Source organism: Hibiscus syriacus, unplaced genomic scaffold (genome assembly GCF_006381635.1).
Source record: "Hibiscus syriacus cultivar Baekdansim isolate YM2019G1 unplaced genomic scaffold, ASM638163v2 tig00112928_pilon, whole genome shotgun sequence".
Classification (NCBI taxonomy): domain Eukaryota; kingdom Viridiplantae; phylum Streptophyta; class Magnoliopsida; order Malvales; family Malvaceae; genus Hibiscus; species Hibiscus syriacus.
Window position 1 is genome coordinate 284,692 of NW_024063422.1, and position 18,331 is coordinate 303,022.

The 18,331-nt window shown below is 33.9% G+C and overlaps 2 protein-coding genes across 2 annotated transcripts; one reads left to right on the top strand and one right to left on the bottom strand.

The window, feature by feature from the left end:
• The first annotated feature begins 1,961 nt into the window (after positions 1-1,961).
• Positions 1,962-3,242, top strand: LOC120184731 (phosphoribosylamine--glycine ligase, chloroplastic-like). The gene is given in 5 exon segments (XM_039189115.1): positions 1,962-2,018; positions 2,110-2,611; positions 2,614-2,639; positions 2,731-2,974; positions 2,977-3,242. Coding segments are annotated over 5 exon segments (984 nt in total). The 5' UTR covers positions 1,962-1,976; the 3' UTR covers positions 3,147-3,242.
• A 380-nt stretch (positions 3,243-3,622) lies between these two features.
• On the bottom strand, positions 3,623-5,107 carry LOC120184758. Its single transcript, XM_039189137.1, has 3 exons — positions 5,013-5,107; positions 4,839-4,976; positions 3,623-4,320 (listed from the first exon to the last, which is right to left on the bottom strand). The coding sequence occupies exons 1-3, from the start codon at positions 5,050-5,052 to the stop codon at positions 3,623-3,625; spliced, it is 876 nt and encodes a 291-aa protein (XP_039045068.1). The 5' UTR covers positions 5,053-5,107.
• Positions 5,108-18,331: the final 13,224 nt, after the last annotated feature.

The window sequence follows — 18,331 nt, forward strand, 5'->3', positions numbered from 1 at the left end:
TTCGTTCATTTAAAATGATAAACGAACACACATGAACGAACATAAACAAACAGATGTAAACGAACATAAACAAACAGAATAAACGAACGTAAACAAACATAAATGAAAATATATATTTTTCTTTCCTAACAATTTTAGGATTATATTATATTTAATTGTTTTGAGCTTTTTTTATTTGTATTTAAAATTAATTGAATTTTAAAAATATTTATGGGTATAATATTAAAATTTATTGGGTTTAATATTTTAAATAGGTCTAGAGAGATTGGGTTAAACATAAATGAACACACATAAACGAACATAAATGAACAAACATATTACCGAACGTTCACAAACGTAAATGAACGAACGAGCCATCTGTTCATGTTCGTTCATTTAATTAAATGAACATAAAATAATGTTCATGTTCGTTCGTTTAATAAATAAACGAACTTCTTACCGAACGGTTGGTTTACATGCCTACATAAAGTGTAAATTAGGCGTTGAGCTTTTTAAAATTGGAAAACAACAATGAGATTGGAAGTGAAACTGAAAATCCACTTAATGACTATGGTTTTTAAGAACTAATTTCTAAATTTTTGTAAGCAAGAGGGATTGAATTCATAATTTAACAAAAAAATACGATAGAACCTTAAACCCTACTGCCATGTCATGTATTTTTCAGTATCAATTGAGGGCTAACTCATTTTGTAGTGTTTGGAAGGAAGAGGAAAGAGAACAACGGCAAAGAAGGCATGGCCTTAACGACCATTAATCTCTCCCCTTATCCAATGCTTGCTGTCAACAACAACAATGGAATCTTTACTTCTCAGTCTTTTACCACTTCCTTTTTACCATCAAAATCCTTCCTTGGGATTTCTTTTTCTTTCTCAGCGGGATCCTTCGTTTTCTCCGTCAATCACCATAGCTCGTCTCGGCCGCACATCGATGATTCACGATGGTCTTCTACTTTCTTCCGATGATTTTCACTGAAATTAGAGCTCTCCGTTTCCGCCGATGGCCATGGCAATAACGGTGCTTCCGGTATGGTAAGAACTACTCTTAAGAACCCTTTTCCCCCATTAATTTATCTGTTTTTATTTCCCTTTTTCTCCATTTTCTGTAATGTTATTGGTTTTTGTTTATTTTTATGATAAGGCCATGAAAGAATCGGAATTTCTATTTAGTCCCTCTACTTTAGTGCATCTACTTGTCTGACTAAAAAACTTGAGTCCACCGTTAAATTCGAACGAGTTATTATCAACTGGATTTTAGCCTTTAAATATTAAAATGCCACAATTAAATTTAATGGAAATGTTATTGATTTAACTTTAATTTTTAAATCTGATCCCGTTAAAAGTAGGTATATTTCAAAAAGCTTGAAGAGTACATGGACTGGGAGTGTAATTAAAACCAGTTTCATGTAATATTATTACTCCTGTACAAGCCTTTTGTGAATCATCTAGCCCATTGGAAAAATGGTAAAGCAGGTGATTTTGATTTGAGTAAAAATGTCATTTATACTGTGCAGCGGAGAGAGTGGTGGTTCTAGTTATCGGTGGAGGGGGAAGAGAACATGCCATTTGCAGCGGTTGCCATCTTGTGATGCCGTCTGCACCAGGCAATGCCAGGATTTCCGCCTCAGGCGATGCAACTTGTATTCCGACCTCGACATCTCCGATAGATCAACTGTGATTTCATTTTGCCGCAAATGGAGTGTCGGTTTGGTCGTTGTTGGACCGGAGGCTCCCCTTGTTTCAGGTATTGCTAAAGATTTGGTAATGGCCGGAATCAAGGTTTTAAATAGCGGTCCGCGACCATGATAGCGCCAGCGAAATAGCATTAGCGCTACCTTCCGATATACTCACAATAGCGCCGGCTATGGCCGCAATCGCGGTAAACGGGACATGACCGAAACCGCGATTTGAATCCCTGGCCGGAATCCCTACTTTTGGCCCTTCTGCTGAGGCTGCCGCTTTGGAAGGTTCTAAGAACTCATGAAGACTATATGTGACAAATATGGGATTCCTACGGCTAAGGTTTTATCTCGAATTCGATGCAAAAATTTGTTATTACAGTATCAAACATGTTTTCTGTTGTATTAATGCTTGTTTAAAATGTTTGGTTTAGTATCAAACATTTTCAGATGCATCAGCTGCAAAGCAATACATTAAAGAGCAAGGAGCACCTATTGTTATCAAAGCAGATGGGCTGGCTGCCGGAAAAGGAGTTACCGTTGCTATGACGTCGGAGGAGGCATATGAAGCCATTGATTCAATGCTTGTTGAGGGCATTTTTGGTTCTGCAGGTTGCCGGGTCATTGTCGAGGAATTTCTCGAAGGAGAAGAAGCATCGTTCTTTGCCCTCGTGGATGGAGAGAATGCCATACCACTCGAGTCTGCACAAGAACATAAACGGGTTGGAGACGGTGACACAGGTCCTAATACTGGTGGGATGGGGGCTTACTCCCCTGCACCAGTCTTAACTAAAGAAGTTCAAGCTGTGGTCATGGAATCCATTATTCTCCCTACAGTTAAGGGCATGTCAATGGAAGGATGCAAGTTTGTCAGGGTTTTATATGCTGGACTAATGATCGAGAAGAAGTCCGGCTTACCAAAACTAATCGAGTACAATGTCGGTTTGGAGACCCGGAGTATCAGGTCAGTTATAGGCTGGTTTGTTTGCCATCTTTTAAAGCAATAAGGCAATAATAGATTCTTAAATTGCACTTGTGGTTTGCTCTTGCAACAGGTCCTGATGGTTCGTTTAGAGTCTGATCTTGCAAAAGTTCTGCTGGCAGCTTGTAGAGGAGTGCTAAATGGGGTGTCACTGGACTGGTCCCCCGGGTCGGCTATGGTGGTAGTGATGGCGAGCAAGGGTTACCCTGGCTCCTATGAGAAGGGGACCGTGATTCAGAACCTTGAGGAAGCAGAACATGTTGGTCCTTCTGTCAAGATATTCCATGCTGGAACTGCACTTGATTCGGATGGCAATTTCATGCTACCGGTGGCCGTGTTCTCGGGATTACTGCTAAAGTCAAAGACCTTGAAGAAGCATGGTATAAAGCTTACCTTGCAGTTGAAGAAATCAACTGGCCGGGAGGATTCTACGGGAATGATATCGAATGGAGAGCACTTCCTCACAAGCAAATTGCTAGAAGTTCTTAGAATAACATTAAAATCCCTGCTTTTGACTAGACATCTTAAAATAACTAACTCTTACACCAATTGAGAAATGAAATAAGCTATATGAACGACATGCCAATTAAATTTCGGAAGAATGTCATATGGAAAGTTCTACACTACCTGATAATCCTCTGCCCGGTTTTTGTCTATTTTACCTAATGGAAATGAATTAACTTATGAGCCATAGGACGGTGAGAGGATAGTAAAAACATTTCAAAACAACAGAGAGAACATGGAAATTCATTCTTTCAACTGCCATTTCTTTAGATATATGTACATATTTTTTTTCACAAATCTATAAATCTTGTTTACCACTTCAACTTGGCAATTTATATGAACCAAGTTTGCAAGAAGAGAAAACAAGAACTCACACCAGATATGTATAGAGGAAGGAAATAAAAAGCCTTCCACTGCTGATGATCAGTATGCTAGAAGGAAAAAAATTATGTACCTATCTTTCATTTCTCCAGTCGATAGACTCGGTTTACTGGAACATGACCATGCCCCATAGCACCCCTCACAAACTCGTGTGGCCCTGGGGGTTTTTCAGCCCGAAAATCTGGGCATGTTCTCGGAGATGGAATGCCGTAGGGATGTAGTTGCTGGTGGTTTTGGTGATAATGATAATGTGGCTGAAAAACTTGGTGATTGCTATGGTTGTAGATACTTGGCAGATGGAGGTTGTACATGTTTGGAGAACTCTGGACTTTAGGCATGGGGGGTTTATTATGTTGGTTCCCATTTGAAACTGATGGCGGCTCCAAGAGGAAAGAGCTAATATCTGGAGAAGCTGCTTTGGGGGAAGTGCTAGCAGAAGGGCTGAAGTTGGAGCGGTTTGGGTTAACAGGGGTGAGCCTTCCACTAGTATTATTTGAACTTGGGCGAACTATGCCATTGATGGCCTCTATATACCGCTGCTCAATGGCGTAGTGATCAACAGGGTTCATTTGGTTCTCAACTACGATTGGGTTTGAAGGGAACAAAAAAGCACGAAGTTTTGGAGTTCCTTCACTTTCCAAACGACGATACTCATCGACCATATGTTTGACATCCTCGTCGGATTTTACAGTTACCAAGGCATCAAGTTCATCAGGGATAATGGGAAATTTCAGAACCATGTCCCCTTCAACCATACTGTTCACCTTCTTCATCAACTCTGTCACATATAGATAAAATGTCACTTTAAAAATGGCTTTATATTTTGCTGATTTCTTCAAGATATTCACACATTGCTACAATTATTTTTCCTTCCAAAACAGATACCCTTTTTTAAGAGGAGAAAGGTTACTAAGATTTGAACTTCGGCCAAAACGAAAACATAAGCAATAAAACAACTCTAAACACTATAGCTATGGCTTTGTTGCATACAGTTTAGAAATACAAGTGATCAATCCAAATTATGATAGCTAAAACACTGGAAAAACAGTTAGAATAGCCAATTTTGAATTCTAAATCGATCTAAGGTTCATCCAAATTCTTTAGCATCAAAATACGAAGTACTAATCGTTACTATTTACCAAATAAGAATATATATAAAATATTGTAACGAAAAAAGGATTTATAGCCAAAAAACTATTTGTAAATATTGGCAAAACTATCAAAGACAATGACCAAATTACCATTGGAATGAATCGAATCCGCATACAACTTAACAAGGATAAAACGAGGGCAAACCTGAAAATTTGATATCCCCCGGGACCGCCACCATACGAGTTTCTCCACCAAAGTACTTGAGTTTACAGTCGCTTGGTCTGGGCAATATTTTCCCGCCATAGCTGCAAAGAAACTTTACCCTACTCCTCGGCGATGAAGGATTCATCGGCGATGACGGATTCATTGGCGATGAAGCCAGTCCTTCTTCGCATCGAACGGTTTCGCTCGCCGTCATTTGAATCGCCTCGACAGGTGATTCACTCGGGGACTCGTTGGTCTCAATATCGAATCCGAACGCCAAATCTATGCGTTAGCGTTTTCCTTCCCTAATCTGCGTTTTCTTAATTAAAATTAATTTGAGGAAAATATATTAAAATATGATACAACACTAAATTTAATAAAGGAAATAAAAGCTCAATAAATGGCAATCGAAAATTCAAAAGCTTCAAACACAATTGAAAATTCACATTCTAAATGAATCTGCGATCGGAACAATCGGATGATTTATGTTGAAAACAGAAAACAGTGATGTTCTGCAATTTCAATACAGAGAATAATAAAGAAAACAGTATTGAATTAAACAGTTATTTTTAATTAACTGACAATAAACGTATTCCATCCAATGTTATGAAATCTCATTGAATTAAAACCTACCAGATTCAGGTTCAGGCCGCTTCGATCAACCGATTAGGCCGCTTCGATCAACCGATTCATCTATGAGCAATTGCCTCCTTCGAAATCTATTGAAACAAACTGCATCAAATTAATATACGTTGCTTGCAATCAAATTAATATGCATTTATATATTGAACGGAGAACACCATAGAGAATCTTCGTTGCATTTCCAGAAAAACAAAACAGTTTAAGCAATCATTGGTAAAATTAAAAGGAAATAAAAAATTAGCAAATCTAAATAAAGAAGCCATAGGCGTCAATAGAATTACTAGTTGGTTGGACGGCGAGAACTAAGTCCGAATTGCAGCAGAGCGAAAATGGAGAAGATCTGGGAATTATATGAAGAATGAAAAACAGAATTCTGTTCTTGTTTCTCGATGAATTTATAATGCGATACGTGCTTGTTGAAAATCGAACGTACGAGAAATAGGTTGCCCAAAATAGTAAATGAAAAATGGAAAATTAAATCAAATGAATAATCTTCAGTTTACATAAGATTACGGCCTATTTTAATTATTTTATTATAAATTATTTTTTAACAACATTATGAATTATTTAAGTATTAATTATTTAAGCATGAATTATATAAACGCTAATTTAATAATTATATTATGAAATTTTAGAGTTTATTAAATATGGAAAGAATAAAAATATTAACTATTTAAAATTTATAATAATTAAGCTAATATAAATTAAGCAAAAAAAATTTAAACGATTATATATAATATAAAAACATTTAATCCACTTGTAGAATATAGTTTTATGACACATGAGGCTACGTATGTGACATCGTGTATAAAAAAAGGTACTATTTTTGTAATTAATTATTTTTTTCAAAAATATTATATTTTTGGAGAAAATTATGTGAAAATTATCAATTTTTATCAACTTTGAAGATATCACATTATCTCTAAAGTCATCTTTTATCGGATTGACTTTTCAGAGTTCATATTCCTTCGTCTTTGACATGGTTTTTGACAGTAATGTTTGTATAATCTATCAGCTTATTAATAAACATAATGATCCCAAATCTGACACCAATTATCGTATAGTCGAATATTTATACCTCGAGGAAGGATGAAAAAAAGGACCTTCTTTCGTTTTCAGTTCATTGCATCAATTGTTGATTGAAACAAGTTTATCTCATCGATCATAGACAATCCACTTCTTTTAATTTGAGCGAAAAATCACAATCGGTGGAGATTCAATCATGAGTCGATGTTGACATATGTGAGGAGAGAAATGAAGGTAGGAGAAGATGAGCAATTCAAGTGATAGAGCCGGAAAATAGAGTCTTTCTTGCAGTCTTTTTATGTAAAATAAATATGTCGATTATAGGACGATTGGTGTCAGACCTATGATTATCATGTCTGTTAATAAACAAATAGATCATGTGGATATGACTGTCAACTGTTAAATCTCTGTCAAATATCAAACAAAATAAATGAATATGAGCTCCAAAAACGATTTAATTCTAGAGATTATATAATGTCTTAAAGGTTAATTTAAGATATCGCTTTCTTAGAGTCTTCTTTAAAGGTATAACAATTAATTAATAAAATGGTATTATTTAGATAAATTTACCTTAATATAGGAGTATTATGAAAAAATATTTTTTTAGAAAGCATTTACTCTTACTATTAGAAAAAGAACAAATCAATCCTTATTAGGGATGGACATGGAACTCGATCCGACGGGTTTCGATCCGACCTGATTCGATTTAGAAAAGAACAAATCAATCCTTATTAGGGATGGACATGGAACTCGAATCCGACGGGTTTCGATCCGACCTGATTCGATCAGATATGATTTTTTTTTTAATACGGTTCGGGTCGGTCGGGCCATGTTTTTTTTAAAGGTGATGTTCGGGTCGGATTCGGGTTTAGGGTGAAAAATACCCGACCCGACCCCACCCAAAAATAATAATTTTATCATATATATTTAGGAATAATTATAATAATACCCCTCTATATATTATTGTTTTCCAATTAAATCACTGTTTTATTGAATAAAAATAATATCTTTTATTATTTCGTGTCGAATCCGATCGGGTTCGGATCGGGTGGAGGGTTTATTTTTCAGGTCGAGTCCAGTCCGGTGAAGGCTACAAAATTTTCGGATCGGGTCGGGTTGGCCGAAACTCGACCTAAACCCGACCCATGCCCATCTCTTATCCTTATTATCTTTTTAATGCATCACGATCTTTCCATCAAGTAGGTAGCGTGTAATGTTAAGTGTCATTTCTTCTATTACTTGGTATATTTATGTAGACTGATTGATGATTCGGGTAATTTTATCTTAACAAATATGTTTCAATTTCAAAATATATAAATAGTATGTATAAATTCTAACACAAATTAAAGAGTAAAATATTATAAAAAGTTTCCCAAAAATAAAAAGATAAAAATAATATAAACTCGAATGAAATTCAAATTTGAAATAATCTAGATCTAAAATTCTTAAAATAATTTTAATATGAAAAAATTAAATAATCAAAATCCAAATTAATAAAAATAATTTATTAAAAACGCCACCTTATAATAAAATAAAAAACCGCTATTACTAATAAATATTCTTTTAAATAAACAATAATTAATTGAAATAAAATTTAAATAGATAGGAATTTATTGAAATTAACAATTTTCTTTGTTTCTAATAAAAAGAGATTTAATAAAAGTGTCAGAGCCCAGATTCAAACCGGAGACCTTTAGTGTGTGAGACTAGCGTGATAACCATCTACACTATCCAGACAAGCCTGGTTGTTTGGTTCGAATCATTTATATAATTCGTATCAATACCTTGGTCTGTTATGACTGAGTTAGGTGATGTTAAGTAGGGGTGTATTCGGTTCGGTTCGGTTTTTTACCAAAAACTGAACCGAATCGAAATAAACGGTTTTTTAATATTTAAACTGAAACCGAAACTGAATAGTTAAAAAACCGAAAAAACGAAACCGGTTTTTTCGGTTCGTTCGGGTTTTTTAACGGTTCGGGTTTTTTTGTTCGGTTCAGTTCGGTTTTTTTCGGTTTTTCAATGAAAAAAAATCACTTGAAACTATAATTTTTTTTACAAAAATTGCCTATTCGGTTCAATATGGAACAAATGGGTTCCATATGGAAAACCCGAACCGAATCGAATCAAAAAAATGAAGCCTTTAAACCGAACCGAAAACCGAACCGTTTAAAACCAAACCGAACCGAACCTAACCGTTTTACTCGGTTCGTGTCGGTTTTTCGATTTTCTCAGTTTCGTTGCTCACCCCTAATGTTCAGGAAGAAGTGAATAAAAATTTGGGGTCAGAGTTAAAAATAAATGGGTTAAAATGTTTTAAATCAAATTATTAATTCTTAGAAAGAGCCAAAAATAAAACCATCCATTTTATTAAGAAGCTAATAAGGATTAAATTAAATTATTAAAATCTTGAAGGGATTAAAATTAGAATTCCATCATTAACTAAGACGCCACAAGCCCTCCCAGTCCCCATAGCCGAAGCATACGCTGTTATTGTAAGCATCCGTCTTTCGGGTAAATTATTAAATAAATATTATTATATAATAATATGTAAAAAATTATTAAATAAAAGTGTTAATTTATTTTGTTATTATAATTATTTACGGGGTTAGTATTAAGGATTTACGAATACGAAAACGATAAAGGGTAAATTTTTTAAAATTTTCTTTTAAAATCAATAAATTCGAAAGTGACAAACGGTGAATTTTAATGAATTCCAGGATATTTCCAAATGATAAATACATATATTTTTAGACTTAGAGTTGAGTCCAAAAATGATAAGAGTATCCTATGCTCGGGTTTACACCTACAAATAAAGACAATGGAAGGTCGATTCCACGAAAATGCTACAAGTTTTGGACTTTATAATAAAAATAAATTTCTTTTAGTGTGTCTAAATAAAATCCACGTGTTATTGATGGTCTTGTCTTGTCCCTTCAATTCTCGTTTGCATCTTCTGTTTTTAAACGAATAAGTAATTTTTCAATCACTTAAACCCATAGTTTTCAGAACTAGATCGGTTAGCGAATCGGTCATGCTACCGATTCATTGATTCAACCGGTCGAATCAATTCGATCGGTCGAAAGAATCAGACGACGTCATAATTATTTTAAAAATTAAATAAAAATACCAAAAATATTTAATAAAAAATAATTTTTTATATCACAAGTTATATTCAAAGTAAGTCATAACATATATATAAGTTAAAAACCATAAAATCACGTGAACAAAATGATTCAAATTAACTACAACATAATATTTAAGGTAAAACATATTAATAATAAATAAATATATAACTATAATTAAAAAATAAATTTGGGCTAAAAAATCATAACAAAATGATATTGTTTAGTTTAATTTTTTTAAAAACAATCTCACATGGCTAAGAAACATAGAAGAACATCCCAAAAGTCTAAAGAAGAGTAAATATGAGAACAAAACAAACTCATATTGCTAAGAAACATAGAAGCGCATCACAACTAACTTCTATAATAATAGAGGTAATTTGACATTCAAATCATGGAGCCTTTTGGTGAGCATTGAGTGAAACTATTCTTTCACTTCAATCAAACTCGAATTTTAGGCTTCAATCGAGCTTCTAATTTTTTTTTTAGTTCAAGCCTTTTTGAGTTCAAGTTTCAATATTATATTTCGAGTTTGAGTTGAACTTGATAATTTTTAGCTTGTGAGTTGAGTTGAGTTGAGTTTACTTTTAAAGTTTTTCAAGTTCGAGTCGAGCTCAGCTACTCGAGTTCGACTTGGCTCGTTTAACAAAACGACGTTGTTTGTTAATTTTTTTTTAAAAAAAAAAAAAAATCTCGGTTTTTTTTTTTCTGCCGGTCCGGTTCGAACGGTTCAGCGGTTTTGGCTGGTTCACTAATAGCGGTTCAACCGGTTTAAATTGAACCGGACTAAACAACGATTCCCGATTGAACCGACCGGTCCGATCCGATTTTCAAAACAGAGCTTAAACCACATTTATAATGAGATTTAAACATTTTATTCTGGGACAATAAAATCAATAAAAAAATATTCATACGCTAGAAAAACAATTTTAAGTAATTATATGCTAGAAATTTAATATTTATTAAATAAATAAGACCTCGAATTTAAATTTTACCTTCTTTTTATTTTAAAAATTCAATCCTATTTAATTTTAGATACAATTAAAATCTAATTTAACTACCAACGGAGTTGATTCAAATGGTAAACAACTTGATATCGCTTAAGTAAGATATAAAATTTGAATTCATGTGTATGTAAAAAATCTCCGCTGAAATTAGTTAACAAAAAATCTAATTTAACTCCCTAATAAATAAAAACGAAATCTTGAGAGGATATAAAAATAATTTTTTACTTTATCATATAGTATTCTGGGTGATTTTTTGCAATAATACAATAGAAAAAAATTATTTGAATAGAACTGAGAGATTATTTGTTCAAATGTGATAATGCTATAATACATATCGAAATCTCATTGGGTTCTCGTGTCTTCCTAAGGTCGCGTGAACCATGCGACTCCCCTCCCCCAAATCACAATGTGTGTCTATCCCCACCCCCATTTTAATATTTCCAATTTTTTATTTAATAATTAAAATTTAATAAATTGAAAATTAAAAAAAAAAATATGGGAGACTTATTGAACTGCGTTTCCTCCAAAGTAATCTTTTGATGTACTGTAACAATCACTCTATTTAAAGAAATAATTTTGAGAGTGGTCTATTCGAATATATTTTCGATGAATTATTGCAAGAAAAAAAATCAGCCTAGTATTTCAGTATATGAAATTATGGCAAAACTATTTAAAATTTTTAAAAAAGGGAAAAATACATAATTAAAAAGAAAAGAAAATTGCAAAGCATATGAAAAATTTAGTGATTAAACGACACTAGAGCCTAAATAATTTCTTCCATGCTTTAAGGATCTTGTCTCTTGTGTTCTTCTTCTTCACAGATCTTTCAGTTCCCTGATGCCCGGTACTTGATCTTCATCCAAGGGAGATGTTAAGTCACAAGCTGGTCATGGATCCTACAATAACTTTCCGATACCGAGCAAGATCTTCGCATCGAGAACGCTCTCTTCACGGCGGTCTGGGCTGGAGCGCGCATAAGCCGAAGAAAACCGAGCTGTTTCGTCTCAGTGTGGGATCGACAGACATCATCTCTCCTCACCACCACCGTCGTTGTTGCCCTCGGCTCGATCACCGCCGTCGTCTTCTTGCTCCGATGAACATTGGGTCGGGGTTCGAGTTTTTGGTCGGTTTTTGGGGTTGGGCTCGAAGTGGGTTTCGGGGTTTCGGGTTCAGGGATGGGCCGAAGATCTGAGGGAGAAGAAGACACCATGGATATGGAACTTTCATTGCCTGCAACTTCAACTTTGATCTTGGAATATGAGTATCCGTTCATTGTTTCTTGGTTTGTGGAACTGGAAAACGGGAGGTGGGACTCGTGGGGTTTGCTAGAGTGGCTAAGAGAGCCTAGAGAGGAGAGTGGGGGGGGAGACGTGGGATCAAATAAAGGACCTTTTAACCTTAATATCGTTGTTTAGAGAATTTATATAATAAATAAATACTTAAAACGGAACGATCGATTAAGTCGAGTTAAAAAATTTTAAGTTATTTAAATTAACGAATCTTATTTTATAGTTTAAAGTTGACTTTAATTTTTTTCGAGTTGATTCGAGTTTATAAAATTCAAATCTAGTCAGGTCAAAATTTTAAGTTTCTGTTTTAAATTTAATTGTAAATATTTATAATATATTTGATTTCATATAAATATTTTTTATAGCCATATACAATACAAATATATTTCTTCATATTTTTTCATATGCAATATACATATATTGTAAAAATTCGATGGACCGACTCAAACTTAAAAATTAATTCACTAATTACTAAAAAATTGAGTTACTATTCGAGATTTGAACTTAAATTTTTTCGAGATGAGTCAAGTTAAAAAATTACAAGTCGAAGTCAATTTGAGTCGAGATAAATCAAGTTTTGCTTACCCCTAACTTATGTATATTATTATTTTTATTTAATAGCTAAAATTTTTTTGACCGAAAAAAATAAGTTTAAATATTTATTTTGATAAAAAAACACTTTAAGTACTTGCATGAAAATTGTTCACTTTAAGTACTTATATGTAATATAAGTGTTTAAAAAATTACTTTTCAATTAACATATATTTTTAGGATAACCTACATATTTAGTCATTCAATTATCACTTTGATTATATTTTAGTCATTCAATTTTTTTTTCTTCAAAATCATACTTAACATTATGTTTTGGTCATCTATCATTGAAAAAGTAACGGTGATGTTGACGCATCGCCGTAAGATAATGTCACGTCATCATTGAAAAATTGAAAAAAATATTATGTCAATAGTTTCGTTTATTTTTTAACGACCGATGATCAAAATAAAATTAAAATATAACGTTAAGTACGACTTAAAAAATAATTAAATTACCAAAATGAAACCAAAGTGATATTAAATGACAAAATATGTAGTTAACCTTTTTTTTATTCTCATATTAACATTTTTTTCTCGACACATAGTATAAGATATCTATATTTCGGTGTCTTCCGAAAAACAGGTATGTAAAATACATGATATTTAAATTTAATATGATAATAAATAAATTTATATTTTAAAACAATTATAAGGATTCATATTCTGAATATTACAAGCATCATAAATATTCCGTCAATTATTTAACAATTCAACTTTTTTTTTGGTCTAAAATCTCCTATATTTGATCATATCAAATTCTTAAAACGAAATAAAATATTTTAACTAAATTTTTTTTCTTTTTATAAAATTTAAAAAATTTATTTAAAGAATTTGAAATTGAATGCCACTCACCCTCTCCGCTCAACATGGGTAGATAATTATCTAACAATTAAAATATTATAATAATGTGTTCCATCCCAATGAATTATTGGATAAAATAATAAAACATGCATAAACAGAAAAAGCTTGTAAAGTTGGTAAATATGTTGACTAAACGCTAGATCGTTGAATTAATGCAGCACGTCCTCCAAGCTGTCTATTCATTTTGGTCAATAAGTCTTCATCACGGCCCACGTGATCCCCTTCGTCGTCTAGTTTGTGTTTTGTAATTTAGTTAGAGATGAAAACAGGTTGGGTTAAGGTGGGATTTTTTTTATTAATCTGACCCGATTTGTGAATATATATCCTTTATTTTAATTTGATTTGATCTAAAAAAAAATTATATCATATTCCGACCTGATTCGACATGAAAAATATTGTGAGCATTTTGATATTAGAGATCATTTGATCTCTATAAAATAATAAATTATGGTTATTCATCTGCTGACTCCTTTGGTTGTAAAACTTAATTTTTTAACTTATCTGTCAATCATCATTATAGGTGAGCCTTTGGCATAATTTGTGTGTTTCTTCTTCCCCACTGAGGTATCTAATCAATTTTTTTATGTTTCAGTTTGAAATCAGGGAACAGCGGCTAAGGTTTGCTAGTAACAGTCCATCAAGTTCACATGCACATAAAGAGGTCAGTTTCCTTTCATATAGTGTTGTTTGCTTAATAGTTAAAGCTCCTTGATTAAGGTTTGAGTTTCTTTCCCAATATCAATGTCTTCAATAATTACCTCAAAATTGCAGGATATTATAACCCTTTACAAAAGGAGGGGTGGAAGTGATAATGGAAACCTTTCTCATAATGACTGGTTATATACCACCAATGGGAGAGCTCTACCAGTTTTTGACGATGTAGGTTTTGTCCATGTTGAGTGGTTCTTCTTATTAAGATTTCGTCTTTCTTGGGTCTCCCAAGGAGAGCATAATTCAACTGTCGCATGGCAAGTAAAAAGTTTGAAACTGATATTAACTATTGGGTCGTTGAATTTGAGCTTCAGCCTTTAGTAGGAAGTCTTCGTTAATATAAAAATGAAGAGAACTGTACCTAATTTTTAGTTATATATTTTCATGACAGGGTGATGTGGGTAAGAGGCCTGTGACCGGCCTCCGACTGTATCTAGAAGGTAAAAGGAGCAACCACTTAGCCATCCACTTGCAGCACCTTTCGTCCCTTCCAAAAATATTCCAACATGTAGATGATTCGAAAGGGAACTTCAGCCAAGAGTCTCATGATCGTAAATACTATGAGAAAGTTTATTGGAATAACTATTCTTATGTATGCACCGCTCCCATCGAGTCTGATGAGGATCTTTCAATTGTAACTGGAGCCCAATTGCAGGTTGAGAATCACGGTTTTAAAAATATCCTCTTCTTACGACTACGCTTCGCAACCTTCTCGGGAGCTATTTCCGTTAAGCAGCCAGAATGGGAGGGGTCACCTGGGTCGGCAGCCAAGTCTGGACTCATATCCACACTAATCAGTCATCACTAAGCCACCTCCAAAACCAGCTGATGTGAATATAAACTCCGCAGTTTACCCCGGAGGTCCTCCAGTGCCCGTTCAAGCTCCCAAGCTTTTGAAATATGTTGATACAACAGAGATTACAAGAGGACCACAAGAAATACCTGGATATTGGGTTGTTTCCGGGGCAAGATTAGTTGTGTCTCCTGGTAAAATATTCTTTATTGACTGCAATATTAACTGATGAAGATGACATCGATGAGCAATTGACGATTTTCACTTCCACTTATCACTTTGTATTCTTTGGCCACCATGGAAGCAAATAGTAAAAGTTACTGAATATCAGAGAATCCAAAGATATATTGGAATTGGGAAGTGGAAACATAAAAATAGTCAGATTTATAGTGATAAACTAAACTTCATCATTGATGTTTGTGATCTGCAAGGGATTGTTTTCTTTGGATGAAACCAGCTTCAAGATTATATATTTCATTGGATAATAAATAGTATAGATGACAATAAGGTTGATTGTTGATGAATATGATAAAGAACATAGTTGTGATGATGATGTTTGCTTAAGGATATACAAATTATGTTCATGGCGAGGCCAATAGATGCCTTCCCTTGGGCAAGGAGGGGAGCAGTTGAGCGATGTAAGTAGGATTCTGCTCCCCTGGCATCACCACCGACAAATCAGCCGCATATGATGCCGATAACTGCAATCACGATGGTACATCAAACATCAGGTTCAAGATTGAATGAAAAAAAAAACTTTTACTTGTATATATCATCTTTCCACAATCATTGCTGAGGTCCGAAGAGTCGAAAACCAAAATTCGTGACCGATGATCTGGTTAAGTTTTCTTTGTTCTAATTAAAGTAATGCTGCCAAAAGAGAAAGCACAGCAGAATGTGCAGGTACACTAACTTAACAGCCTGATGAGATAGAAGCTTACTCTTTGCGGATTCTCGAGTTTTCTGACCGCTCCAGATCCTAGAGCTGCGTCTTCATCGGTGATGAACCGCAGGATTTGGCTGAAAGAGGTGTTCGAAGATGGCCATGATACAACATTGATATCAAGATGGCTGTAGCAACAAAGCCAAAAGAAATGGCATTCATGGATGTCCCCAAGGTTTTCAATGCGGTTCCTTATCGACTGCAGGTGGAGACGGACTCGGATCTGAACTTGGTATATGTTCCATGGCATTGATCTTCCAGTTCCAAACTCATCCATGGTTGCTTCTGAAAGGCCGTGATCGTTCTTGTAGAGACCGTAATAGCGGTTAGTAAATCACAACACGACTACAGCAGATTCAGTCATAGTTGCAGGTTATTCCTCTAAGAAAAATGAACCTCATTCAAGAGTTGTCATAGTCTGAAAAATATTCAAAAGGTAATCATCAAAATCCAGGAACATTATCCACATTTCAAGGGCAAGGTGTCTCCAAATGGTGAACATAGTGAATTATTACATGAGCAAATGCATTCAATACGAACATAATCTCATCCTGAAGCGATCAAATCAGTAATACACGATTCAGATAAATTCGAAAGTAAATTTAACAAGAAAGGATGTTTGTGAATGTCAGTGATGAAATGCTCAAGAAATTTTACAGGAAAAAAGATATAAACATTAGCAGGAGGTACACCATAGTGAAATCGTTTTCAGACATCGTAGACCCATCATATTCGGATATGGATACCGATACCATAGTCATTTCCGGGTGATTTCGATCATTCTTCTTCAGGAAAAGATATGGAAGTGGAACTTTCAGGCTGCCGTAGCACTTTCGATATCAGTATCTCAGTCAGGATCTCTAAATCATAGATGTATGATGAAAAACTGAAGAAAAGAACATTGACCCAAGCTTGAAAAGCAGCATTACAAATGAAAAGCTCACATCAGCACTTACCAAGAGAGGAAAGTTAGTCCTTTGATCCCATGGCTCTAAGACTGCCCTGGAAAAGCAGACATGCACCATTTCTCAAGGGCTGAGAGCAGCTAGCTTTTATATACACAACTGAAAAATGTAAAGACTAAGTTATATGATAATTCCCAGCAGTGCACTTTGCTTTTGATCTTCTTTGAATGGGAATGATGGTGCATAATCCTGATGGCTTAATTAATACTATACCCTTGTCTGAATAGGCAAAAACCCTAAGAAATCAAAAGCCATGGGCCTTGCTGTCTTGGAGACCAGAAACCAAACATAAATCTATTGGTTCCTTTTTAAAGTTTGTCACTTTTTTAGTTGCTGAATTCACAATGTTAAGCTGGCAACTATTTGAATTCATTACTCAATCAAATCCAATTCCACATGAATTTAAAATCCATTGTTAACTGCATTTTCTAAAGTAAGAATTTCAAAGGCTGAATTTCTCACATTAAAAGATGATTACTATCAAAGATTAATAACTATTCAGGTGTAATCATGAGAAATGACCAAATCTCACATAATCTCCAACTAAACCAAATAAAGAAGCAAAAGATGAAACATACACAATTGCGGCATGATCTTTAAGAAAAGTTGGGTATTTGATTGAAAACAAACACAAGAAGACCCAACAGGATAGAAAAGCAATGAAAAGAGAACACAACAAGAATTGACTTGAAAGTTTAGGAAGAAAAAGAGATAGAGAGAGAGAGAGAGAGCTTACAGCAATGCATATGCAGTGCCATAAATGTAATGATTCAAGAGAAGAGGAACAACATTGACTGCGGCTTAAAGCAAAGAGCTTGAGAAATCAAAACGAAAACAAGGGTGTGATGGATTTAGACCACGATGTTCTAAAAAGCAAACCAGGTAAGGTGAATGATGTGCAGAGAAACCCCATCACTTTTTTTCAGAAACACTGAAGCTACTGCTCCTACATAGAAGCAATGATTAGAGCTGAAGACCCTTTAAAAAGAATAGCTTCTCTTCTACTCTCTGTCAACAGTATCGTCAAAATGTCGGTGAATGGTTTGAAAGACTATCTAAGACCTTAACCAATAATATCATTTAAGTTTTTCATTTAAGCCAAGTCATAATCTTGCCTAGAAGTATTATACTTCATAGACAGTGACATCCTCAATTTAAAAAAAACCCAAAGATATATATATATTATATATATATATATATCCAAATACTATAGGGGTAAACAATAGCAACAAGATTTAATTATATATAAATGATACTATTTTTTTATATATATCACATTAGTAAATAAACTTAAAATTATAAAAATATTTTTAAATTTTTAACAATTGTGAAAATTTAAAATTATAAAAATTTTATAGTTTATTTTTTATTTTCTCATATGTTGAGATAGACATGACTGAATCATGTTATTTTTCAAGTTTTGTTTGATTTATTTTATGTTAATCTCACTTTGATTACCTTTCACTTATAAATTAGTAACAAATGGTATTAAAACTATGATTCATGACTTAAGATAATAATATGGTCACTTCCAATGGTGGAC

Coding starts and splice junctions, on each gene's coding strand:
- LOC120184758 (XM_039189137.1), bottom strand. CDS start 5,052: ATGACGGCGAGCGAAACCGTTCGATGCGAAGAAGGACTGG. Junction 4,977..5,012: donor TCGATGCGAAGAAGGACTGG/CTTCATCGCCAA, acceptor CGCCGATGAATC/CTTCATCGCCGAGGAGTAGG. Junction 4,321..4,838: donor GGGGGATATCAAATTTTCAG/GTTTGCCCTCGT, acceptor TATATGTGACAG/AGTTGATGAAGAAGGTGAAC.